At 36.6% G+C, this 26,550-nt stretch overlaps 1 protein-coding gene and 1 long non-coding RNA gene across 2 annotated transcripts; both read left to right on the top strand.

Annotated features, from left to right (window-relative positions):
- Positions 1-191: 191 nt before the first annotated feature.
- On the top strand, positions 192-4,636 carry LOC109051096. The gene is made up of 3 exons (XR_006158548.1): positions 192-298; positions 1,672-2,428; positions 4,583-4,636. It is a non-coding gene; the product is annotated as an uncharacterized LOC109051096 (long non-coding RNA).
- man2a2 (mannosidase, alpha, class 2A, member 2) lies at positions 4,607-25,461 on the top strand. The gene is made up of 22 exons (XM_042752824.1): positions 4,607-4,699; positions 6,289-6,546; positions 7,529-7,673; positions 9,591-9,762; positions 10,918-11,045; positions 11,167-11,340; positions 11,936-12,122; positions 12,988-13,165; positions 13,469-13,671; positions 14,835-15,017; positions 15,194-15,308; positions 15,980-16,047; positions 16,122-16,287; positions 16,372-16,608; positions 18,223-18,345; positions 18,423-18,537; positions 18,621-18,754; positions 18,940-19,081; positions 20,521-20,654; positions 21,877-22,071; positions 22,212-22,325; positions 24,379-25,461. Exons 1-22 carry the CDS (start codon positions 4,607-4,609, stop codon positions 24,529-24,531), a joined length of 3,417 nt encoding a protein of 1,138 aa, XP_042608758.1. The 3' UTR covers positions 24,532-25,461.
- Positions 25,462-26,550: the final 1,089 nt, after the last annotated feature.

Genomic DNA, 26,550 nt, shown 5'->3' on the forward strand with positions numbered 1-26,550 from the left:
TCTATCTATCTATCTATCTATCTATCTATCTATCTATCTATCTATCTATCGCTTTCAAAAATAAAAGCACACTGAGAAGTATTCACTAAAAGTGTGACAACCAGCCCCGGTCTGGAATTGATTAAAATTTTCTGGATTGTACATTTGCTCCGTTTAACACGTACTAACCCCCACAGCAATCTAGCCAATCAGAAGCCAGTGCGCCTCAGCCCTCAGAAAACTTCACTTCCCACAATGCTCTGCTCCATTCTCCAGCTCGCGCATAGGATCACAGACGTCTTTCAGGAGGAAATAACGGGTAAATATTTGATGTCCCGTGACTGCTTTCTCGTTTAAAATCCATGTCAGCCGTTTCAAAAAACGCTAGAAGTGCAGTATAATGATTTTGAACGTTAGAAAGGTGTCTTCTGTAGCTTGATCGCGCGCTTGTATTGAAGAATAGACCAGAGCCGATGTATTTACATGCTGCACGCGCAATAGTACGCGATCGTACCTGCGGATCCAGCTGATAAACTCTTATCTTTGTCTGATCTTGAGCGGGAATGCCAGTCCGAGGTGGATAGATCGGATAAACGAGTAACTTGCCTCATGTGCAGATATAGGCTAAGGCTGTCTGTGGATGTCTGTGGCGACAAGAGGGTTTAATGATAAACCACGCGCTTAAAGGCTCAGATATCAGTTCTGATGATAACCTTCCCACACAAGAAGAGGCCATTATTTCAGTTTCACATACTGATCACTTCCCTCGCTTGTTAATTATTTATTTGCGTTTTTATATTGTAATGTATCTGTATTTTTAATCTTCTGATTTTTCAATCAGACAGTGATTACTGTGATTCTTTCCGTCTCAGAGATTGAATTATTATTTTTTATTTTAATTTTTTTTTTTTATTTTATTTAATTTTTCTTTTAATTATGATGTCTGCTAAAAGCTGATATCATAAATCTACAGTCTTTTGTCTGTTCTTTAAATCCATTTTTCACAATTTGTGTTGGACCAATATGGGATTTTCAAATTTTTAATTGCTGATGCCAATACTAATATATATATTGGAACTGGCTTCTGGTAATCTTAATAATTATCAGCCACATATCAAATAGCAGTTAATTCATCAACCTGGCTGATATAGCAGTTTATCATTATTAACAATGAACCTCCAATAAATACTTTTCATGCTAACTTTCTAATGTATGATATAAAAAAATGGACAATTATTGATTTAATTATTTTTATTATTTTTTTTTTATTTAAATGATTATTAATTTCTTGCTAGTTTTGGTTGAATATGTTTTCGGTTGCCAAAATTTCAGTGGATCAGTAATAACAATTTAGTATGTTTTCTGGCATAGTGTATTGTTTAAATTGTAAAAAAATATATATATAAAATAAAAAAATAGATAATTTGTATTATAATATCTGCTTCCAAAATCCACAGATTCAGACTTGTATGACGATTAAAAAAAAATTACATTAACAAAAAAAAAAAAAATGATGTTGTTTATAGTTGACAAAATTCGCTGCCGTGCTTTTGCACTGGGAATAATGTGTGTTTTTAATTTATTGATTGGCTTCCATTGTCTTGATTTAAGCTTCAGTAGATGCATGTGTTTGGTGCGTCTGCTCGTGTAGTATTTGGGAAAACCGTTCACTGAGGTTGTTTGTTTTCACAGGTGCTCGGCTCTCTGTTTCTGAGGCATGCTGTGGAAATCTGAGCTTCAAAATAGCAAACATGGAAAAAAGACCTTCAAACCAACTCTAGTCATTAGTTTTCTAAAACCAGGTTTACTGTCTTCCATCAAGAGCTGTTCCATTTTGTAGCCTCCTCAGTTTTATGTAGCCATTCCTGGAAGCTCTCCATTTTGGATGTGGGATCGGTTGAGCTGTTTACCAGTGCTGGAGGAAAGGCCTAATCCCAAATCCTTCTGGAGAGCGCTAAAACACTGCCTGACTCGAAGCTGACGGGATTAACTTCATATTAGATTTAGGAGACAAGGGAAAGAGAACACCTGCTTGTTTTTACAGGCAAATCCAGGCCTGGATCTCGGATCTTGTATGCGAGACGCCACCTTCCATTGTCAAGTTTGGCACACTTTGTGCACTTCCCAGAATTGCCTCCTGTTGTAGGACGTGATAATCCAGAATCATTCAGAATCAAGGTCAGACGTCCTTGACTGCAGAGAAGGGACGGTGCTCGCGTTCAGCCCCCAAATATTAAGACTAGAGACTTTGTTGGATACATTATGGCATTAAAAGCGTAGTGCACAAGCAGATCTGCATCATCTGTGTCCGAGAAGACCCATCAGCCAAGCTGGAAAGAAAAAAACGGCTTAAGAAAGAGGGGTGTAGTGAACCAGGTCGTTCTTATTCTGCTCTGCTCTTCGTTGCGATGGAGTGACCACTGCTCTGTGAAGGACTACACCCAACCCAGTAAGTCAGAAAACAACACACACACACACACACACACACACACACACACACACACACACACACACACACACACACACACACACACACTCACACACACACACACACCTGCACACACACACACACACACACACACACACACACACACACACACACACACACACACGTGGCCGTCAAAGACAGTTGGGTGGTGCTGCTGATCTGCTGGTTGTGGCATCATGATATTAGTTTAATAATATATCAAGTATTTGCGCATTTTCAAGTGTAAACTGACAAAACAGTAAAATAAGAAATGTCCGAGCATCATTTAAACCAGGGGTACTCAAGAACGTAAAATGCGAAGGGCCACAAATTACAATTTGCATCATCAGATTTTAAGACAATATTTTCAGATTTACTGATTTAGAAATACAGTTTATTACTTATATAAGTCTTGCTTGTTTAAAAATCTGGAACAAAAAATTGCATTAAAAGTTTGTTTTGCTATATTGATGCATTCATACTCAAACGGAGTATTGAACAAACTCGAAATGCTAAAACGCGAAACATTCCAAAAACGAGCAAATATAGTTCACAAATTTCTTGAGGAAAAGTATTCTTTTTTATATTTATGTAGTGCATTAATATTTTATTTTTTAAAATAGATATCACTATTCTCCCACCATGATTCTGAAAAAAAGACAACAAAAAAAACATGTAATTTATTAGACTTTCTAGAAATATTGCTGCAGTCTATTTATAAAATACAATATTCAACGAATAAATAAAAAATAATAGGTTAAACAAATGATTCAATGACTCGCTCATAAAGACTTCCCTTGTTTCATTCCTGAATGAATCGACGTTTTCTGAACGAATCTCTTTTTAAGTCACTTGTCTCCACCTACTGGCGTTACGTTGTAATTGATACAATCTTTATTTGAGCGTCGTCACTTTCAAAAAGGTGATTTATTCTATTTTGATCGCTTCTGTAGACGGCAGTGTTTATATCCGAACTATAAACTTTTATTCCAGTACTTCTGTGATTACTTGAATGTTTGTAACACAGAAACAATGATACAAAAGTACTTTGAATGTAAACTTTAAACATATTTTATTTCACTTAATTGCCAGGGCAAGTTTATCTGATATTTCTATTTTATTTCAGCTTTATTTGTAATAAATCAAAATTCTGTTAAATAATAGTAGTTTTCAGTTATTAATAATTTTTTTTAAACAACATTAAAAACAGTTTATTATATATAAATATTATATTGTTTATTAATATTTATTAAATCCATGACATTATTGTACTATAATAATAATAATAAATTTTTCTAGTGTTAATAATAGTGTTTAGCATTATTTATATACTATTATCGTTTTTATTAATATTTAGAATTTTCTTAAAAAAAAAAAGTGTATATATGTATATATATATATATATATATATATATATATATATATATATATATATATATATATATACTTCCATCTGCTTCATTCAATGTTTTTGGGCTCTGATTGGCCCTAATATAACATTTTATTGCTATTTTATTTAACCAGAATTGGCGCTGTACATCATTTGATGTATTTCATGATTTATTTTTGTATGTCGAGCCACAGAAAGCTCTAGACTGGAGTGTGCGAGAACATTAACTAGTAACAAAATGAGAACTCTTGCTCAAGAACTGGAGATGCTGTATTAGGTCCATCCCTGTCGGAAGCTGTTTGAGAAAGTGCTGTGGACATGTCCTCACCGTAATGACACATATATGCACACACACATAGAGCAGCTTTGCCGGAGGGACATTAGACTCCCTGTCTGGGCTCCCGCTGTTCAGAACCTGTGTTGTTCTTTTTTCCCCTGCTTTTCTTCAGTTTGAATGGCTGAGGACAAGGGGGGCTTTGAAGGAGGCTGGAATTGGCCGTGATTCGGTCGCACTTGACAGACTGCCGCGCGGTTCCCGCTGATCGTCGTCCCCCGTGTATATTTCACCTCTTCTCCTAGCCCTCCCCTATCCCACAAGCCCCTGCTTTAGAATTTGGAGCTCTGTGGGAGAGCAGAGGTGGACTTTAAACATCGCTGGCAAATCCTTTTCCAGCACTTTTTTACACAGCTTCATCAGAACTCACACTCTCTTCTTTTGTCTCCGCTCCTCTTGACTGGGACATTAGCATCCGTCAGATAAGCAGAGGAGGATGAAACTGAAGAAGCAGGTGACTCTCTACCTGATGCTGGACCGCGTCCAGCACGATCCCGCCAGGAGACACAGCGCCGGGAACTTTCCGAGGGTAAGTCGGCGGTTATCTCTTTATGAATTCCCTTTGTCCTGGATTACATTTTTTTGCTGGGTGGGTCTGTTTGAGTGGCTCCATTCATCAAAGTCTTCGGAGGGGTTTTTTCAGGCTAGCAAGTGTAGAAGCTAGTGATGTGACCAATTCGTTTCCAGCTCTGACTCAAGCTAATTAACTACTAAATTAGCTAGTGACTAACTCTCCCTGAGTGCTGGCTTTTTTCAGCTACAAAACCAAAGGCTTTTTTAAATGCAAAAAAAACTAATTATTAGGAAACTGTGTTGGTGTTCTTGTAGAAATTGCGTACAGGATGACACATGAGTTAGAATGTTTTATGTGCTTCGTATCATAAGCCTCAGCAAAAAAAAAAAAAAAAAAGCACATTATGGAAATTCAGATATTGTTTGTACTCAAAGCCTGTACTAAATCATTTTTCAATTTGATTGTCAGTGAGCTTTGCACCGGCAAACACTTACAGCTTCTGTGACACTTGATATTAGTAATACTTGCTAAGGCAAGGGATTTGAAGAAAGTCCCAATCCTAAGAATTAGGTTTTTACATGTAACTCATCCCTCACCCTTTGTACTAAGGATCTGAATGATACTCAAATCATGCGGCGTGTTGGGGAGAGGTGTGCTATTACTTTTCTAAGCCACCAGACTTGTGATCCGCCTGGGGGATGATGAAATGGCAGAAAAAAAAAACTATTCTGTGGATTTACTTTAAAGAAAGGAGCTGAGACGTATCTAAGGACCAGAATATCATGTCTTTTGAAAACCTCTAGAACATCCTAGAATTTTATATTTATTTTAATATTTTATATATAAAATAAAAGTTTATATATATTTTTTATTTTGTATAGATCTTGATAGTATTTTATTTTTATTTTTATTTTTTTTTTTTATATTTAAAGTTTGGTGTGTGTGTATATATATATGTATATGTATATAATAATTTTTATTTACTTGTGTGCTACTTGTATATAAGGAATATGTGAATAGGAATTCTGAGTAGGAATGTACCAATATTAAATTTCTTTGAGAATTTTTTTGTCGTCATGTTATGGCCAAAAACTGATAAATGGACGATTTTATGCTATTTTGTCTTAATACATAAAAAATAATCAGAAATTAAATTCAACCATTTAAATTTTTGCAAGTGAATTTAAGCAAACTAACATTATAACATACAGTATGAAAAATAGATATTAATTATTGAGAATTAGAAAATGTCATACAAAATGTATTTATTTACACTTATTTCAGATTTTTAAATACGTTGTGATGGCTAAATTCACTCGCAAAATTTAAAATGGTTGATTTTAATATGCAGTTTTTTTTTTTTGGTGTGTATTCAAACAAAATAGTATAAAATCGTCCATTTGTCCGTTTTTGGTCATAACATGACAAAAAATAAACATAATATTGGTACTGTAAAAATCCAGTTTGTTAGTGCTACTGTAGCCGTGTTGCAGGTCAGCCAATGCCAGTCCCGTGTGCCTTGGTGTGTCGCCCCCTCTAGAGCGCTCAGGTCAGTCATGTGATGTTGTAGATAGATTACACCTCCATCCCCCTGGTTTTTTCAGAGCCAGATTTCGGTGTTGCAGAACCGCATCGAGCAGCTGGAGCAGCTCCTGGAGGAGAACCATCAGATCATCAGCCACATCAAAGACTCTGTGCTGGAGCTCACCGACACGGGGGCCATCTCTCCCAGCGGACACCTCCCTTTCCGTAGCGCCAATGGCTCCTGGGTGCTGCCCTTTGATGGCAGGCCCACCTTTCTCTCCGTCAAGCCGCTGGATTGCCAGTTCGCACTGGCCCGCAGGAGCCAAACCGACCTGCAGGTGAGAATCAAAACGGCATCTCAGTGGGCTGAAGTGTGTGGAATGACTTGAGTTTAATCTGGGGGAGGATTGCAGTGCGGCTTTGGCATTCACTTGTTGTGGTTACAGCTGTGGTGCTCTGTTTGTGTTTCCTGGCTATCCTTGCCAAGGATTCCATCAGTAATCACGCAGTTTTGACCGAGTCTCCAACAGTTACTTTTGTAATGTCAACTCATTCAGAGGTCACCGGCTCAAATGTATGATTATGTCAGTATTTGTTCTGAAGAAAGATAAACATGTATAGTAATGAAAACCAAAGATATGAAACGTTACAGATGTGTATTAACAGAGTAATCCACTATTTTGTAGAGGAGGGTCAAAAAGTTTCACCAGAGAGTAAAAATGACTTCAGAAAGATGACGGCATCATTGTTATTTTTACACAGAGATCGGTAGATCTGTTGACTCTAGCAGTCTTTGTTGCATTACATGCCAATGGTGATCATTCAATAATGGGAAAAGGCACCAGTTTTTTCTCCCGAGTTTGGATGCCTGTAACTCAAGAAGTATTAAAGATAACACAATGCCCTTTTAGAGACTGGGTCTTAAGAAACTTTCCTTTTGGCATCTTCATTTTTAAGGCCCTGTATGGTTCGGTTCCAGATATACTGGGATCTAAATTTGGCTCCAGGAGTAAATGGTTAAATAGTACACATTTTCAGAGGTCAAAAACCAATTGTAGGACACTTTGCATACAGATAATACTATTTGTTTTCTTTTAAAAAGGAATGTATTGGATGTTTAATTGTTTCTGCGTATTTTTAGATCAGATTGAAATGACATTTGCCATCATCTAGCACTCACTTGTAATGTAACATCTTTATCACATTTTTGTGTCTCCAAGTGGAGGTTTTTGTAAAGATTTCTGGGAATTGTGAAGCGGATCCAGATGAGCTCATGCAATAACATTCGAGACAATCTCTGAATTGTTTGCTTGGCCACAGATGCTGGATGTATACTCCTTGCTGAGCTTCGATAATGTGGATGGAGGTGTTTGGAAGCAAGGCTTTGAGATCACCTACGAGCCCAACGAGTGGGACGACGAGCCCCTGCAAGTGTTTGTGGTCCCTCATTCGCACAACGATCCAGGTAGGCATTGAAACCGAAGCCCTGGCCTGAGTTTACTCTTTCAGGGTTGGGAATGATTCACTTCAACCCAGATTATTTTGAAAGAGTCAAAACTCAAGTCATAAACACAAAAGCTGTGCTTATACTGTATGTCAAGTAGTTGTCCTGCTATTGTTTTTCATGCTACATGCATAATGCATTATATCTGCGGTCTCGAGTGTAACTTGTGTTTTGTGTTTTCAATTAGTCATGTAACTGGAACTGACAAAACACAAAACCACCATAAAAGTATCATAAAATATTCACTAATATTGTTTAAATCTGCCCTAGATCTTCGGTGAAGATGATTTTCATTGAATAAACAAATTCATGGCTTCAGATTTAATTAATAAATTGGTAAATAAAATGTATAAATCTAATTTTTATTTCAAATTAAATAAGATGTAGTATATTAAATGAGTTATTATTACTATTATTAATTAAAATAATAGTATTAATTAATAATACACAAATTTGTCACATTAATTTGAACTACTCCTATGATTTGTATTTAATATTAATTTGATATTAAGCATATTTCTTTATAAGCATGCAATACTGATTCTTATGTTCACCAAGGCTGCATTTATTTGATTAAAATTACAGTACAAGCAATAATATAGTGAAATATTATTACAATATAAAAGAACACATTTCTGTTTGAATATATTTTCAAAAGTAATTTATTCCTGTGATGCAAAGCTGAATTTTGACTATCAGTCTTCAGTGTTACATGATGCTTCAAGAATTAATTCTAATATGCTGATTTGTTGCTCAAGAAACATTTCTTATTATTATCAACGTTGAACAGGGTTGTGCTGCTTAATATTTTTGTGGAAATCATGATTTCTTCAGGATTATTTGATGAATAGAAAAAGTGAAAGAACAGCATTTATTTGAAATAGAAATCTTTTTTATCATTAAATGTCTTTACTGTTACTTTTGATCAATATAAAGTTTTTCAATAAATAATAAAAGTAAAAAAAGGGCACACTACTTTTGAACAGTAGTGTATGTATCCTAATTTGGATAATATTTTGTTAAAAGCAGAACGCTGTAAATATTCTAATTGGAGCATTGGCGGCTTTTGTGATATTTATATTGTCCTTTTCATCGTTTTGAAGCTTAGCTTGCATACATTTCATCAAGCAACCTAAAAAATGTTGTAAAGTTTCAATTTCTTCTACCCTCCGTCTTTAAGAGGATGTAAAAATTTTTATTTTGTTTTAGTTGTTCATGCAGCATCCTCAGTCTAGCACCTAGCAATGCGTATCCGAAAGAGTCGTGCAGGTAAAGTGGGTCAGTTACTGGGTTTGCATTTTGCAGCGTTGGCACAATTTGTGAAGCACCTTAAGAGAAACACAATGAGTTTCAGCATCACCCACAGGACAGATACGTTTCCAAATCTGCTCGTGAACCCCAGCAGTTGGCGTTTTTTGCAGCGTTATAAAAAAGAATGAAGAATCTAATTCTTTAAGTCAGTGAGCTGTTTCCCTGTTTTTTTATTGGGGTCAGTACCATGTCACTGGTCTTTGTGGTGCTGCGCGTTTAATGAACATGTTTCCTATATGTTTCAATCAGTCTACCGTGACTCTAAATGTCTTTCTGTCATTCTGAGGGTCAGCGCTGGAACAACAGATCCGTGCTGACCCTCAGAAAGACATTTCCAACAGCCCAGCAGTGCCTCTGAATAATGAACAGACGGTGTTATTTGGAACAGGTTGTTCTTCAGGGAAACGAAGTGTGGCCAAACAGCTGTGAAACTTTTCAGTGTTTTATTAAAAGAGCATTTGTTTTTAGCACACACTTCCTTCTGTGGTGGCAGAACTAGATCTGATCTGTTTGGCGTCCTTAGATGGTTTTAACTTTGACTTTGTATTGCACTTCTTTTTGTGACAGGGTGGATCAAGACATTTGACAAGTACTACAATGACCAAACGCAGCATATCTTCAACAACATGGTGGTCAAACTGGCTGAAGATCCTCGCAGGAAATTCATTTGGTCGGAAATCTCGTTCTTCGCCAAGTGGTGGGAAAGCGCAGATGTACATAAACAAGAGGCAATGCGCAAGTGAGTAACGCTTTATCTTAAAGGGATAGTTCACCCAAAACTAAAAATCCTGTCATTAATTACTCACCCTCATGTCGTTCCAAACCCTTCGTTCATCTTCGGAACACAAATTAACATATTTTTGATGAAATCCGAGAGCTTTCTGACCTTTCTAAGACAGAAGTTTACTGACACGTTTATGCCCCAGAAACGTAGTAAGGACATCACTTGATGTCACATGGGCTATTTTATTGATGTCCTCACTACCTTTGCTGTCTATGCAGGGTCAGAGAGCTCTCGGATTTCATCAAAAATATCTTAATTTGTGTTCTGAAGATAAAAGGTCTTATGGGTTTGGAATAACAAGAGGGTGAGGAATTGACTCTCTCTCTCTCTCTTTCTCTCTCTATATATATATGTATTTTATTATTTTTTTTTTATTGTTTATTATTTTTTCTTCATAATCTTTCATCAAAGCTGGCTCTGCCCTTGAAAGAAAATTTCACTTTAAAGAAATTAATACTTTTTTTTTTTTATTCAACAAGGACGCATTAAATTGATTGAAAGTTACACTAGAGACATTTATAATGATAAATGCTTTTCTTTTGAATTTATAAATCAAAGAATACTGAAAAACAAAATGTATCACAGTTTCCATAAATATATCGAGCAGCACAAGTGTTGAAAATAATAAGTAATGTTTCTTGAGCATCAAATCAGCATATTAGAATGATTTCTGAAGGATCATGTGACACTGAAGACTTGAGTAATGATGCTGAAAATTCAGCTTTGCATCACAGGAATGAATTACATTTCAAAATTATATAAAAATAGTAAACAGTTAATTTGAATTTAATCATATTCCATCCAATTCACAATCCAATCAATTCCTGACTGAGCCGCTATGGAAACCACTTGGAAAATGTTCCACTTGGAATGAAAAATGGGTCTCTGCAATGTTGGTTGTTCTGTGCCCTCATTCTGTCTTTTGTGTTTAGATTCGGTCCCTCATGCCCACTCTTGATCGGTTCATCTTCTTAACTCAGTAATCCGCTGAAGGTTAATTGGTCTAGATGCTCCTCACATACCCTGATCTAATGTCATGGATTTCCTCACCTCATCTTGTGATCAGTGCTTTAAATTTGAAGGATCCTTTCTAAATCCTGTTTCTTCCAGGCTGATCCTCAGCGGACAGCTTGAGATGGTGACGGGAGGCTGGGTCATGACGGATGAGGCCAACGCTCACTATTTCGCCATGATCGATCAGCTGATTGAAGGTCATCAGTGGCTGGAGAAAAATCTGGGTGAGACTGTTTTATGGATGGTGTGGCTTGCTTAGCAATTAGCGCATTTGTTCTAGATGTGGGCGATGCGGGTTTAATTTTAAAAGTGGTTTGGAATATTTAATGGGTGTGTTTACTGCAGGTGTGACCCCTCGCTCAGGCTGGGCCGTTGATCCGTTCGGGCACAGCGCCACGATGCCTTACCTGCTGAATCGGGCGAACATAAGCAGCATGCTGATCCAGAGGGTCCATTACTCCATCAAGAAGCACTTTGCTGCCACACGGAGCCTTGAATTCATGTGGAGGCAGACCTGGGGTAAATGTTTTAGTTTTGGTTAACAATTACTGTACTGCTTATATGTGGTGCTTGATCATCTGGCACTTTTATGTTTTATATATGAATGATATTTAAAATTGAGGAGAAGGGTTTTGTTACATTTCTTAGCGATCAAACTTATGATTTTCTCTTTGTCGGCAATGAAAAGATCCTTTAAGAGTCTCATTGAACCATATAACGGATATCATACTTAGGGGATGTATACTTTTGACTTCTACATATTACATATATACATGTGTACATATAACTACTTATTAACACTCTGGAAACTGTAAAAACAACTCCTAAAACACATTAGGAAGCACTCTCGCAACTAGTCCAAAAATAAAAAAAACTAGCATCACGAGAGTGTGTTTTGCATGTGCGAGGACCACTCATATTTCTTTCAATAAATTTTTAATTTTAGTTAATAACTATAATAGATCAGAATATAGTGTTTGTAATCATTAATTACATGTTGGAAAGGCTTTAAATGTCTAATGAAGGTTTCGGAAAACACAAACCCTCGGCAAAAGCTCAAGTGACTTAGAGAGCTACACATCAAAGTTTATTTATTTCATTTCTTTATTTTCAGATATTGAATCGGGCACAGACATGTTCTGTCACATGATGCCGTTTTACAGCTACGACGTGCCTCACACGTGCGGCCCAGACCCCAAGATCTGCTGCCAGTTTGATTTCAAGAGGCTGCCGGGCAGTCGAGTCAACTGTCCGTGGAAGGTGCCCCCCCGAGCCATCACAGATGCCAACGTGGCCGAGAGGTGAGGCCGGAGGACTGATTGTTATGAAACCAGGGAAATAATTTGATTCGGGGGAGTTTAGCCAAAGAATCAACGTAGGTTAATTTCCTGTGTTAGCCAACAAAATTAATTTGTCCATCACCCAGCTGGCACCAGCTGTATTTAAACGGGTTGCGTTTGAACTGGGCTCGATCCCAAATCCACCGCTCTCTTGCTCTGCAGAAGAAAACCTGGATATAACAAGCTTGTAGCAATTAGTCTGCACCTGTCAGTACACTTCAGAGGTCTTTCAGGTTTACTGGAATAGGCTTCATGAGTCATTTCCTTCAAAATGTTCTAACCTGTTTTCTTACTTTCGTATGACTAGATGTTGATCTGCTTGGATGAAAACTAGGGCATTTAAGTATCATTTATCTAAGATATGAATGATAAAAAATTATATTAATTTATGTACATTAAAATAACAAAAAAATATATATTTTTAATTAATTATTTTATTTTTTGTACATTTGTTTATTGTATAAATTTTTTTTATTTTGTTGTTTGTATTATATATTTTTTTTATAGGTTTTATAAATTATATTCAGCAGTATTGTGAAATATTATTAAAAAATAACTTTTCTGTTTTTAAAATGTGTATCTTTCAGATCTTTGATGAATAGAAAGTTCAAAACAACAGCATTTTTTCTTTACATTATAAATGTTAATAAATGTCTGTTTTGATCAATATGTGTGTCCTTGCCCAGTAAAATTATTAATTTCTTTATGTAAAAAACAAAACAGTTGTATATACACCACTTTTTGTCTATTCAATGCTTAAAAACTTGTTTTTAATCGATTGCTAGTCTTAATAAAAATTTAAAATATTTGACATTTTCTGTTTCAGAGCTGGCGTTCTGCTTGATCAGTACCGTAAAAAATCCAAGCTGTTTCGTAGCAAAGTGTTGCTGGTTCCTCTTGGGGATGACTTCCGCTACGACAAAGCATTAGAGTGGGACCAGCAGTACTTCAACTACCAGAAACTGTTCGATTACATGAACTCTCATCCAGAAATGCATGTAAAGGTATGCTTTCTGATAAACATAGACTGCTCTAACCTGTAAATCAATAGAAAACTACAATATTTGTCTGTAGGTTTGTCAGGAAGAGGTTTAATTCGATCTAAATCTATTTCTGCAATGTCAGAAATCTTGTTTTTTTTTAAACAAACACAGCTCCTTCAGCTCAGCTTTTGATGTACAACTAGGAATAATTTGAATGAATAATTTAACTTGTTTGTGAGGGAAGAAAAGAGTACGGATGTTTTGGATTTCGGAAAATGTGAAATGAATTTGAAATGCCCTGAAAGTAGATCTCTGTGTTCTCAGGCCCAGTTTGCGACGCTGACAGATTACTTTAATGCAGTGTACAAGGCTAATGGAGTCGCTCCGGGGACGAGACCCCCCGATTACCCTGTGCTGAGCGGAGACTTCTTCGCTTATGCGGATAGAGAGGACCATTACTGGAGTGGATACTACACCTCACGTCCCTTCTACAAAAACCTGGACCGTGTGTTAGAATCTCACCTGCGGTTAGTGAGTGGCTGGGTTTCCATCCAAAGTTGTGAATTTAACTTGTGTGCATAATTGGAATTTTGCATAAAACATTTACAAATAAGCACAGTCACTTTCTAAATGTGCCCCTGGACCACAAAACCAGTCATAAGGGTACATTTTTCAAAATTGAGATTTATACATAATCTAAAAGCTGAATAAATAAATAAATGTGAATTTATATATGTGTTTATTTATTTTTTTATTTTTTTGTTTATTTATTTATTTATTTATTTATTTTTTATTTTGTGGTTATATTTTGTTGTTTATATTTGTCTTCAGCATATATCAATATTAATACCCATTTGTCATTACTGTACATTATAATGTTGTGATGCTTAAATTCAGTATTTTTCAGCATTTTAAAAAATACTTCATTTAAAATTAATTTTAGTTTTTTTAATGTTTAATTTTTTATTTAATAATGTAATTATAAAATATTAATTTTTAATTTTAATTACATTAATTTTTATTTTTTTTAATAATTTTAAAAATTATATACCAGCCATTTATTGCTATAACTTGAAATTATTTATCACTATAAATTACAAATAGCTATAAATTATTTATTATTTTTGGCCAGCATTTTATTAAAATATCATTTTAATTTGAGTCAGTGAATAAAGTGTTTGCACTTTTCACAGAAATCTACTACAAATGGTTCATTTATAAATGTCTCTGCAAATTAAGCTGGGACGGAAGAGTATATTTACATAAAGCTGTTACTTAACACATTGTTAACAATTCAACAAGTAGCTTTCAGTCAGAAGTATGCTAACAAGGTTTTGTGGAAGCCTTTTCATTTTTAATTGGCAACACATTTGAATTTACACTGACAAACTGCCGTCGAGGTATCTGAATTTAATCCATTATTTCAGCAACTTTGGAAAGTATCTGGTTTTATTTGCCAGAGATTCAATTATGCTTTGAATAAAGGCCTGTTCTCTGCGGCATTACTGGGGAATAATTAAAATAGTTATTCTCCACGTAGGTGACAAGTTTTTTCTCCTGAATTAAGCATGAGGAATTGCCTAATTACTGTCATTACTTAGTCTTTAATTCTATTATCATCCGTTTCTCAGTTTGTCAAGTTTCGCTGTTCGTTGTGATTTAAGACTGTGTGATTTTGTCTTTGCTGTAGAGGGGCAGAGGTTCTCTACAGCTTGGCGGTGGCTCACGCCCGGCGTGCGGGACTGGAAGGACGTTATCCCGTCTCGGATTACTCCCTCCTCACCGATGCCAGGCGCAACATAGGGCTGTTCCAGCACCATGATGCCATCACGGGCACGGCCAAAGAGGCTGTGGTCATCGACTACGGAAACAGGTCTCTGAATGAAAGCTTGCAGATTTGATCCGCATTAACTGATCTGAAGATCAAAGGAAGTCTCGCAGGGTGTTATTACTGAAATATCATCTTTAATTGACCATTTTTAGTATTTTTACAGTTTGGATTGACGACTTTTGATTTGTAAGCGGTTCTTGATTCATTCCCCCCCCCAGGCTATTACATTCTCTGGTCGGTCTGAAACGAGTGATCATTAATGCTGCACACTTCCTGGTAATAAAGAATAAAGACATTTATCGCTTCTACCAGACGGAGCCTTTCTTAGAGACGGTGAGGAACAGCCTTGGTTTTTCACAGCGTGTTTAACCCTTGTGTTGAGCTGAAAATCATTTACCTTATTTGGCATTCCCAGTCAAAAATGACAAGCCTTTTAAAGGTACAGTTCACCCAAAATTTTCATTTTTGGGTGAACTATCCCTTTAGAAATTGCTTGTAAATCTGTCATTACGCGATATAATCACCAAATATTTAATTTGGTCTTTTTGTCAACTTCATTTCAATTACTACAGGTTTTGTATTTCTTTTGGGAACTGATTAATCGTAGGCCTCTTTCATCTGAGCTCATGCACCTCTGTTTGTGAGTGAAAAATGTTATTTCTCAATAATTTGGGCAATGTTAACTTAAAAACAGGTACATAAGCTTAGATAGATGAGGCCTGTGATTAATCAGTTTCGATACAAAACCTGTGTTCATTAAAACAAGAAGCTGACAAAAATATTGAAACCAATATTTGATAAAAATAATATGTGACCCTGGACCACAAAACCAGTCATATATGAGATTATATCATCTGAAAACTGAATAAATAAGCATTGCATTTGGTGGCTGAGATTATTATTTTTGAATATGTGGTATGTGTGTTTTTTTATACATATAATATGATTTTTTGGGGAAAGAGAGTTTTGGGGCTGACCTTTGACCTCTGTTCATGTGACTGCAGGACGACAGACGCGCCACACATGACTCTCTCCCGCAGCGTACTCTTATCGAGCTGGAATCTTCTCCCAGGTAAGATATGTTATCTGTAGATCTTGAACAGATTTTATTCAGTGTGTAGATCCGATCTTCCTCCTCTTCCTCAGGTATCTGGTGCTGTTTAACCCCATCGAGCAGGAGCGTCTGTGTGTCGTGACTCTGCTGGTGAATTCGGTGAGAGTTCGGGTTCTCACTGAAGACGGGCAGACTTTACCGGTTCAGCTGAGCGCACAGTGGGTGTCTGCCGTTGAGATGAGTGGAGAGGTCTACCAGGTGTGTCTGTTTGTGTCCATTCGCTCCTGGATCTTAAAGAAAGCTAGTTTCAAAACCTACACTCTTTCTTGTTTTTTCGTTCAGGCCTCTTTCATGGCACGCCTGCCCGCTCTGGGATTGGCCGTCTTCCACCTGTATGACTCTGCTGACTCCCCCATGACCCTGCGCTCTGATACGCTGCTCAGGATTCCCGGACGGGGTCAGAGCATACGGGGTTTGGACCCTCTGCCCGTGCGATCACAGACGGTAGACGCCCAGCCGTTCTACATCCAGAGCCAGTCTCTCACTCTGGGCTTCTCTGGAACCACAGGCCTGCTGGAGGTGAGATCATTTTGTGTTAGGAAGTGAAGTGAGAAAGTAACCGGGGCTTGAGGGGAGAGTGCCACTAAAGTGACTAAAATGCCCCAGAAAGTTGAGTTAATTCCCCTGCTTGTTTTCGTTATCTGATTTGCATAATTCCTTAAGTAAATCGACTGCTAAGACAAAACAAACACCATATGCAAATGATTCCCACTTGTTTTTATATGAATAGAGAATATAAAGATGTACAATATATCAGTTATCTTCCAATATCAGGAATTTTTAATGGTCAGTCTATATTGTATGTATAAATCTCAGCTGATATTTATTTATGCATGCTCTTTTCCTCTATTTTTAAAAATTTAGATTACCTTTGCCGTCATGCAAAGCTCACTTAATCTTGACGTGACATACAGCCAAGTATGGTGACCCATACTCAGAATTCGTGCTCTGCATTTAACCCATACAAAGTGCACACACACACCCGTGAACACACACCCCGGAGCAGTGGGCAGCCATTTATGCTGCGGCACCCGGGGAGAAGTTGGGGGTTTGGTGCCTTGCTCAAGGGCGCCTCAGTCGTGGTATTGCCGGCCCAAGACTCGAACCCACAAACTTAGGGTTAGGAGTCAAACTCTCTAACCACTAGGCCACAAGTTCCCCTAAATGGTTGTATTAGTGGTGGTATAGTCGGACCAATAAACGTAATTTTTATGTGCTGTACATTTTAGTGATGCCTAAATTCACGTAGGCATCACTACTTATTTAGAATTATTCATTATAGTTTATAATTTTTTAAATGTATTTTTTATGTTTTGTTATTTTATGGTAAAATAATATAGAATTTTAATATCAGTTATTGGCCGATATTACATTTTTTATTTATTTATTTGGCATTCTATTTTGTATATAAGCCAATATATATTGTATAAATGAACTTTTTGTAATCTAAAGCTCATATTAAGTAAAAAAAATAAAAAATAAAAAAATAAATAAATTTAATAATGATTAAAACGCCAGCAAATCTCACAATGAATGTCCATATTAGTATATTATATTGTTGTGATGTCTGAATATACTTTATATATATATATATATATATATGTGATGTCTGAATATACTTTATATATATATATATATTTAATTATAATTTTTGTCTAAATATATATATATATATATATATTTTAGACAAAATTATAATATCGGCCATAACATGAATAATTTATTTTTTAATTATAGGCAAAATAGTATTGAATTATAATACCTGCCAAAACATGAATTATAATAATAAATATGAGCTTGTAGATATCGGCCCGAGTTTTAATATATGTGCACCACTAGAAAAAATTGTCCTCATAGGAGAAACAAAATGTTGAAAATCAGCTCCACTGAGCAGATATTTCATGGTAATAAAAAAGGAAGTTTCCAAGCTATGACATCAGCAGTCTATTTTTATGTTCAGTCATCTGGACAAGTGTTTTTTTTTTTTTTTTCTTATTGTTGTCAAAAGAAATGAATCGTATCCCTCTCCTATTTTTGTAGTACATATGCTGTTGTGTCCTCTTTTAGAGTCTGAGTCAGCAGATAAGTCTACGATGATTAATTCTCTTTCTCTCGTGCCCTTTTCTCCATCAGAGCGTTCGACGTAAAGACGATCCCCAGGAGGTGAGGGTACAGATTCAGTTCCTCACATACGGAACTCGACCCTCCAAGGACAAGAGTGGGGCCTATCTCTTCCTGCCGGACGGAAATGCCAAGGTAGTGTCTGTTAGTCTTGACTGGGGTGAAAAGCAATTTACCAAACAACTAACACCTTCCTCTCTGCTCGCTCTCAGCCATACTTGCAGAGAGAAGCCCCTGCAGTGCGTGTGGTGGAAGGGCCTCTCTTCGCTGAGGTTGTGGCACATTATCAACACTTCCAGCAGACGGTCCGCATTCACAATGTTCCAGGTACACTCCCTCCATCCATCTGTCTCGATCGTGTGAGGACATCTTGCCCTGTCTGATCAGTTATTCCTGACATATCACTTCAGGAGTTGAAGGTCTTTCTCTGGACATCACCACCATGGTGGACATCAGAGATCAGAATAACAAAGAGCTGGCCATGCGGCTGGTTACCGACATTCAGAGCGGAGATACTTTCTACACAGACCTCAACGGCTTCCAGGTGAAGTGCACATGTCCACAGACTCTTGAGGTTTATCAAGCTGCTGCTTTGTTCATCTGAGTCTTTAAAATAATCTTGGATTTATTTAAGCAATCAGCATGGAGTAAAAGTTCACCAGTGTTTGACTCAGATTACTCTCTGGCCAGATAATCAAGCTAATGCTCTGTGTTTTCCCTGCTCATCAGATCCAGCCTCGCCGGTACTTCCAGAAACTTCCACTGCAGGCTAATTTCTACCCGATGCCTGCCATGGCATATATTCAGGACAGCCAATACCGGCTCACGCTCCACACGGCCCAGGCCCTGGGCGTCAGCAGCCTGGCCAGCGGTGAGTAGGCTTCGCAAACGCTGATATTGCAATGATGTCGATGACATGATTCTTTTCACAAATTTATTTTTAGTTTGGTTTTTATAATACAAATTTTGGTGCCAAAACTAAAATGGAATTAAACACACTGGTTTTAATTGGATGTTATTTACATAAACATAGCCTAAGTTTTTATATGGCTTAGTTTTAATTGGATTTTATTTACATAAACATAGCCTAAGTTTTTCATAAGTTTCACTGATTTAATGGAAACTTTTTATTATTTTTTATTTTTTGTTTTTTATATTTTTTTTTGTGAAAAAACTAAAATGAAATTAAACTTTATTTTTAATTTTTTGTTTTTAATTGAATGTTATTTACATAATCTTAAAAAAAAATATATTTTTTTTTTTTTTTTTACTAAAATTAAGTTTTTTTTTTGATTATTTTTGCTAAGTTTTTTTGTGGCTTATTTAATGTGATTTTATTTTTGTGAATTTTTTTGCAGTGTATTTTTGTAATATTGGCTAAGGTTTATGGTCATAATTTACTTTTTTTATACAAATTTATTTTTATTTTATTTATTTATTTATTTATTTTTAAATACAAAATTTTGTTGCAAAACTAAAATGCAATTAAACACTATTTTTAATTGAATGTTATTTACATAATCTTAAAAAAAAAAAAAAACAGCATTTAGTCCAACTTTTTATTTGGCTTATTAAAATTAATTTGGTTACATGGTTTATTTATATATTTTATACAAATGTATTATTATTTACTTATTTTTTTTTATGTATTTATTGTTTTTTAAAATTGTCATTTTTTTTATTTATTTATTTTTTTTTATTTTAATTTTTTTTTTTTATTGTAGTTTTGTTTTTTTTTTTTTTTTTTTATATAAATTTTGTTGCAAAACTAAAATGGCATTAAACACACTATTGTTATTTACATAAACGTGAACAGCATTGACTAATTGGCTTATTAATATTCTGTTATGTGTCTAGATGCTTCAGGAAGGTTACTAAGAAACAAAAGCATGTCCTAATCAATATTTATGGGCTGAGCTTTTACCATAGTAGGAATCAAACTTTTTTCACCCGTGTACCAAATTGAGCTGACAATACAGAGAAAAACTCCCCTCGCTATGCTGTTTTCAATTCCGTATCGACTCGATACCAAAATACTGGTACTTTTTAGATCTATAGCAGTGAGTATCTTAGCAGGATGAAACATGAATCAGGGACTGAGACGGTAGGGAGGAGGAAAACACTTAACAGTGGGACACTGTTCTCTGCTTCTGTATTGATTTGATGCAGTGTATCCAATAATGAAGATGAAGTGAGTGTACTGTCTAATGTCCAATAATGAAGATGAAGTGAGTGTATGCTATTGCCACCTGGTCCTTTCTCCCTCTCCCTCTTCATCCTTCCCTCGTACGCTCTTTCCATTCCCTGCAGGTCAGCTGGAGGTGATCCTGGACCGCAGACTGATGCAAGACGATAACAGGGGTCTGGGGCAGGGCCTGAAGGACAACAAACGAACAGCCAATCGCTTCCGTCTTCTGCTGGAGAGGAGGAGCGGCAGTGGAAAGGTGAGTTCTGACTGGATACGAGGATACAAGTGAATCAAACCAGACTCAGACTCTGGATTAGTACATGCTTATTCTGACTACTCAGACGAGAAGAGACAGACAAACATGTAAATCAACCATTTATGCAAATGAAATGATTTTTTATCTCCCCCTGTAATAATAATAATAATAAAACTATACATGCTAGTGGATGCCTCAAGCTAAATTCAAAATATTTGAAGTATTGGATGAGACACACCATGACTAGATTCGTTCCTGCTACGTTTTTAATACAGTTTTATTTCCTGGCTGACTGATAAAACCCTGCGCGCCCTGACTGGCGAGAATCCTAGCAGTTTATTAATCTGATTGGAGCCTGCAATTTCAGCTTCACATGAGAGATCTTGTTATGCATACCAAAATATAGGCGTCCTGTAGCAGTGCGAGCGGTAGGTAAATGCTCGTTTCAGCCTGTGTCCTGTAGGGGGCACACTATTGTTACTCATGAGGGCTTTGTGAAGGCTCTAGGGACCGTCTAAAAGCTGGCAAGTGTGTAATAATAGATAATGGGCTTCAGAGTTTTTACACACAGGCTCACACTGATTTAAATAATATATCTTTTTATTTTAATCATGCTATCTCCTGAAAGATTATAAATAATACAGTGTCCTATATTGAACACTATGTATTATGCATTACAGATGTATTAAGTATATATTAATAATAAAATATTCCTTAATAAAAATATATAAAGCAATAATTTTATATATATATAGTGAGGGAGAGAGAGAGGGATTAACAAAGCGCCCCCTTGTGTTTCTTTCCATTCCAGTCCATCATAAGCTCTTTTTGTTTTTTGTTCCTGTCTGTCTATCACTTATCATCCTGTCTTTCTCTCCTCATGCATGCAGCCTGCTGGCTCCTATGCAAGAGTCACCAACATGATAAACAAAATCATTGCTGGTATTTTAGGAGACGGCCAGGAAGAGGTAACATTAGTGCTGTAGCAGTTTTGTGGAGCCCTAGTTCAGCTTGTTACCATAGCAACAAGCGACAGGTTTCCACCTGGATTAAGAGGCCAAAGGACGTTTCCTGTCCGCTATCTCTACCTGTGCTTCCGTTCCGCCAAACCTTTTAGATGATAACGGGCTGTAGTCAGTAGTGTTTAGAGGTAGAATCTGTGCTGAGCTCATCTCGTACCCTGACCCTAAAAAGTTACCTGATACATGTCTGTATCTTCCAGCCGGTGGACAGCAGATCAGTCAGCTTCCCGTCGCTGCTCAGTCACATGACCTCCACCATCCTGAACCATGACGTGCTGGCACTGCCCGTGTTGTCCCGGAAACACGGCGTGCCGCCCATGCGTACCTTCGCTCCATTGGCTGGCACCCTGCCCTGTGACTTCCACCTGCTGAACCTCCGGAGCATCCAAAGCCTGGTAAATGAGAGCCCTGGGAGTCAGTATCGAGGAATTTGAGTTTGTAAATGGGAAAAAAAACTTTCACGTTTCAAGTGTTTGAGATTTTGTGGTCTGGTGGATTTATTTTCACTGGTATTTATTTGGTATCATTTTTTCAGCAGGACACTCACTCTCCATCTCCCTACACGGCTCTGCTGCTCCATCGACTGGGCCTGGATTGTGGTCTGGAGGCCCAGAACCCTGGTTTCAACTGTACCACCACACAAGGCCAGGTCAGTATCTTGACTTGAAAAAAATAAAAAAATCACTAATCACTTTAAAAAATCACTTTAAGTCTTTCACTAATAAGACTTAAAAGGTGTCAAATGTGTTCGGAAAAAACAAACAAACATCATAAACATTATTCATTTATTTATTTATTTAAAATTTATGTGTGTGTGTGTTGTGTATATATATTTACTTATTAATTTATAAAATATTTATAGTGTTAAAATGTCTTGTTATATATATATACTATTATCGTTTTTATTAATATTTTGAATTTGCTTTTATTTTTATATTTTCAGTTTTCATTTTTAGTAATTTTGACTGCGAAAATACCCACAAAAGATTATTTAAAGGTATTTTTTGTGTTAAATAAGAAAATATCAAGTAGACATTACAAATTGTAGCTATAGAAATATTTTATTTCTTTCAACAATAAAAAAAAATTATTACACAATTATTCAGGCTACAACGGACTAACATAAACTATGGAACATAAAAGAAGATAATCTGAGAAACATCTCAGTATTGTTTGTTCATACAATGAAAGTCACTGATAACCAAAATACCAAAGTCCCTTTAAGAGTATTAGTCTTTGAAAATACCTTCTTTTATGTTCCACAGAAGAAAGGTTTGAACGACATGAGGGACGTGAGAGTAAATGATGACTGAATTAAATTTTTTGGGTGAACTATTCATTTAAAGTTTTTATTATTATTATTAGTATTATTAATTAAATGATGCTCTAAATAAGACACTAAGTCTGCCAGCAGGTGGCGGTAGATGTCTTCATTCAAACAGCTGATTCATTTGGGAATAAAGTAATTGGCTGTCTTTATGAGTGCACTACTGAATCATTGATTCACACGATTCGTTCAAAACGCGGATTCATTCAGAAACTAAGACGCAACAATTCTGCTATGGCTTTAAAGCTAATATATTCTTGGCAAATTTGAGCAAAAACATGTTGAGTTTAAAATATAATACAATATCAACTTCTTATTTACTGAACTGATGTATAAAATCATATTTAAATTTGTGATATTCGGGAATAAAATCAGCACTCGTGTAATACTACTCTCCCTGCTCATGTGATATCACTTATCATATGATATAAATATGAGACAAAAACTCATACAGGAGCATTCTTGCCCCAGTATCTTGAATTTTAGGGCATAAGTGCATTTATGCTCATATTTGTCAATGGTCAACTGTATAAAATGTAAGATGATGTACAGGTCTGGGGGCGGGGCCAGTGCGTTAACTGCCTTGAAATATTTTAATTGCCTTATTTGTTCATAACTAATTAATTAATGCATTAAACTGACAGCCCTAGTACAGACAGCCATTTAATTAATGCATTAAACTGACAGCCCTAGTACAGACAGCCCTTTCTTTTTTTTTAATATATTTTATTTATTCCCCCACCCCATGCCAGAAGTAAATATACATATGCACTCACACATGCAGAAGTATATACGTATATACACGTATAAACGTACAACATCCATAAATATGTATATATACACATACAAAAAAATAGGAGAAAGATACATAAATAAATAAATCCTTAATAAAATATACCAATACCAATGGTTAACCTATAAGTAAAATCGGTCTTAAGTACCTTTGATTAAAAACAATACACCAGAATGTAAATTTTTTTTAATATTACAATTTAAGTTTGATTTGTTTTTATTTCATTGTTAGTTATTGTGTATTAGTCACACACACACACATTGTGTATTAGTCTTTTTATTTCATTGTTAGTTATTGTGTATTAGTCACACACACACACACACACACACACACATATATATATATGTATGTATACAATATGAGTATATATATAATTCATTTAGGTGTCTAAATGCTTTGTTCAGATTGATTTGAAAATATTACCATACTATTACTTTATATTTCTGTGTGAGTATTTGATATTTTTGCGTTGCAGTCATGTTTCACTTCATTTGAACAGGTCTAAGCTGTGTGGATGCATGTAGGTCTGATAAAGTCTATTTTTAGTCCTTCTGAATCTGAGTCTCTGATCTGTCTTCCCAGCTCTCCATTTCTGGGCTGTTCCGTGGGCTAGATCTTCAGCTCCTTCAGCCCATGTCTCTGTCTCTGATGCACCCTCAGCCTCCGCTCTCCAACGACTCCATCATCAATCTGGAGCCAATGGAGATCTCCACCTACAAGCTCAAGCTGTGCTAGAACGCTGTTGCACCAGAACCGGGCTCTCCGTGTGGACCCTTGGAGCCTGCGCTAAAGCAGAGAACCACAGCTGGATGAGCAGAGGACTCTTTTGGAGATTGTTTATCCAGACTTAATGTATCTGAATCAACACGAAGGCGCTAACTAAACCCTTGTAAAATGGGAAATAAAGACTCGAGGATGAGATCGTTCCAGTCAAAGTCAGATTTGGTAGCCGGCCCGGGTGCTGAGATAAGAATGTCCGTGTGCATTTTACTTTTCAGAGAGATTTTATCAGGCAGAGCACTAATCGGTGAACATCTTTTTATTCCAGCAGTGCAGACTGTTGTTTTTGAGCTCTATTTTTTTTCCCCCTTTTTGTCTTTGGCTGGAACTGCTGACAGTTTCTCGTTCATTTTCTCATTAATTCATTCATCCCTGGAGTTCGTACTGTATGTAAATAACTCAAAAACTACATACACTACTGGATCTATACAAAATTGTGGGACTCGGTGCAATATGTGAAGCTTTGTTTCTCCATTTTATTTGTTTTCTATTCCTAAGGCCTTGCAAGCTACGCTTGAATCTGTGTTCTTGTCATTCTTTTATTTCTTTATCTCTGCTGTGGACGGTTCTGCCTACGCTCGGCGGCCACACGTTTTTTGTTTTTTTTCTATGAATGTCAATCACCCAGCTAGGCCTGTGAAGGCTGCCAGTGCTGTAACAGACGCGGCATTTACAGATCTCTTTCTTTCAGAATGGCTCCCGACGCTCCGCTGACAGAAGAAGACGTCCGTGATCCAGCATCGGTCGGGTCTTCAGATAGCTCTTTCATTGCTTGGCCTCAAATCGCGTGACGAGAGCTGACATTTACAATCTTTATCCACCGTATCTTCTGTTAATAAATAAAGCTGCTTCTTAATAAGCTAGCTGGGGATTATCCGCAAAACACATTTTTGTTATTTGTACCATTTTGATCGTGTGTGGCATAGTAACAAGCCGCAGAATGTGCATTTATACTTTGTCATATTATATGCAGGTTTGAGCCGTATTTAAATGCAGTAAAGGAACAGACCGAGACCTAGATCAGTTTAGTCATCGACATACTGGCAGTGTTTTCAGGTAAACAGAACTCGTATCCGATTGTAGTGCGGGTAGAGATGGGTTCCTGCACTCAGATTTAGCCCATTTCCCAAACAAAAACTCATTTTGGCCTTATTTTGTTGTAGGAAACCCATCTGTAATGTGTAGCAGAGCCATCTCAGTCGTCCCTTCTGGCTTTTGTCTGTTGAGCATTTTGAACACGAGAATGCTGTCTGTCCGTCAACATGTCGTGTCTCACCTCTCCCAGCCTGTCTGTCTGTGTCCCCTGGGAAAATCATAAATTACATACAAATATTCTCACTTCTCCGACTTCCAACTCCACGCCTGACTATCTCTCTGTAGTGCGCCCACGTCCATTTACATCAGTCAGGCCATCAGCCGGCTTCTCAAGCTAATCAAGTTCCGGAGTAGAGTCCTATCAGGAAGATAATTCCCCGCAGGAGGAACTCAGAGTATGGAGTGCCAAACGTCTGTTCGATTGCTTTGGAACACATTCTGGCGCCCAACGTAGAGCGCGCGCTTGCTCGCTCCTGTAATTCGGTCTGATTCATTTCCATGCTTGTTTTTCCTGTGCGTACGCATTCCATACTGGCAGATCTCTTTGTTAGATGTCCTTTATTTGTTGTGTGTTCTGAGATGGAAATTATTTATTTATTTTTTCTAAAGAAATGACAGTGAATTGAGAGGTTAATTTATTCTTTTGTTGTTGTTTCTTTTTTATTTTATTGAGAGTGTAAAAATGACTCGTAAAAGCAAATGCAAAGACATAAAAGTGGACGTTTAATAAAGATCACACATGGAGAAAAAAAAGTGATTCACATTTTGAAGTGATATTTTGCATCGGAATTGGCTTTCCATTGTTGTCAGGTGTCTTGAAGCTTTGTTGTTGTGCTATGAAGCGCGGACAGGGGGCAGTATGGAGTTGTCTGCATTTAA

Source organism: Cyprinus carpio, chromosome B25 (genome assembly GCF_018340385.1).
Source record: "Cyprinus carpio isolate SPL01 chromosome B25, ASM1834038v1, whole genome shotgun sequence".
Taxonomy (NCBI): domain Eukaryota; kingdom Metazoa; phylum Chordata; class Actinopteri; order Cypriniformes; family Cyprinidae; genus Cyprinus; species Cyprinus carpio.

Bases quoted from the DNA above. Each gene is read 5' to 3' on its own strand.
- man2a2 (XM_042752824.1), top strand. From the start codon at position 4,607: ATGAAACTGAAGAAGCAGGTGACTCTCTACCTGATGCTGGACCGCGTC. The intron at 7,674-9,590 runs GTAGGCATTGAA...TTTTTGTGACAG, and splicing joins TCATTCGCACAACGATCCAG to GGTGGATCAAGACATTTGAC. The intron at 13,672-14,834 runs GTTAGTGAGTGG...TCTTTGCTGTAG, and splicing joins GTGTTAGAATCTCACCTGCG to AGGGGCAGAGGTTCTCTACA.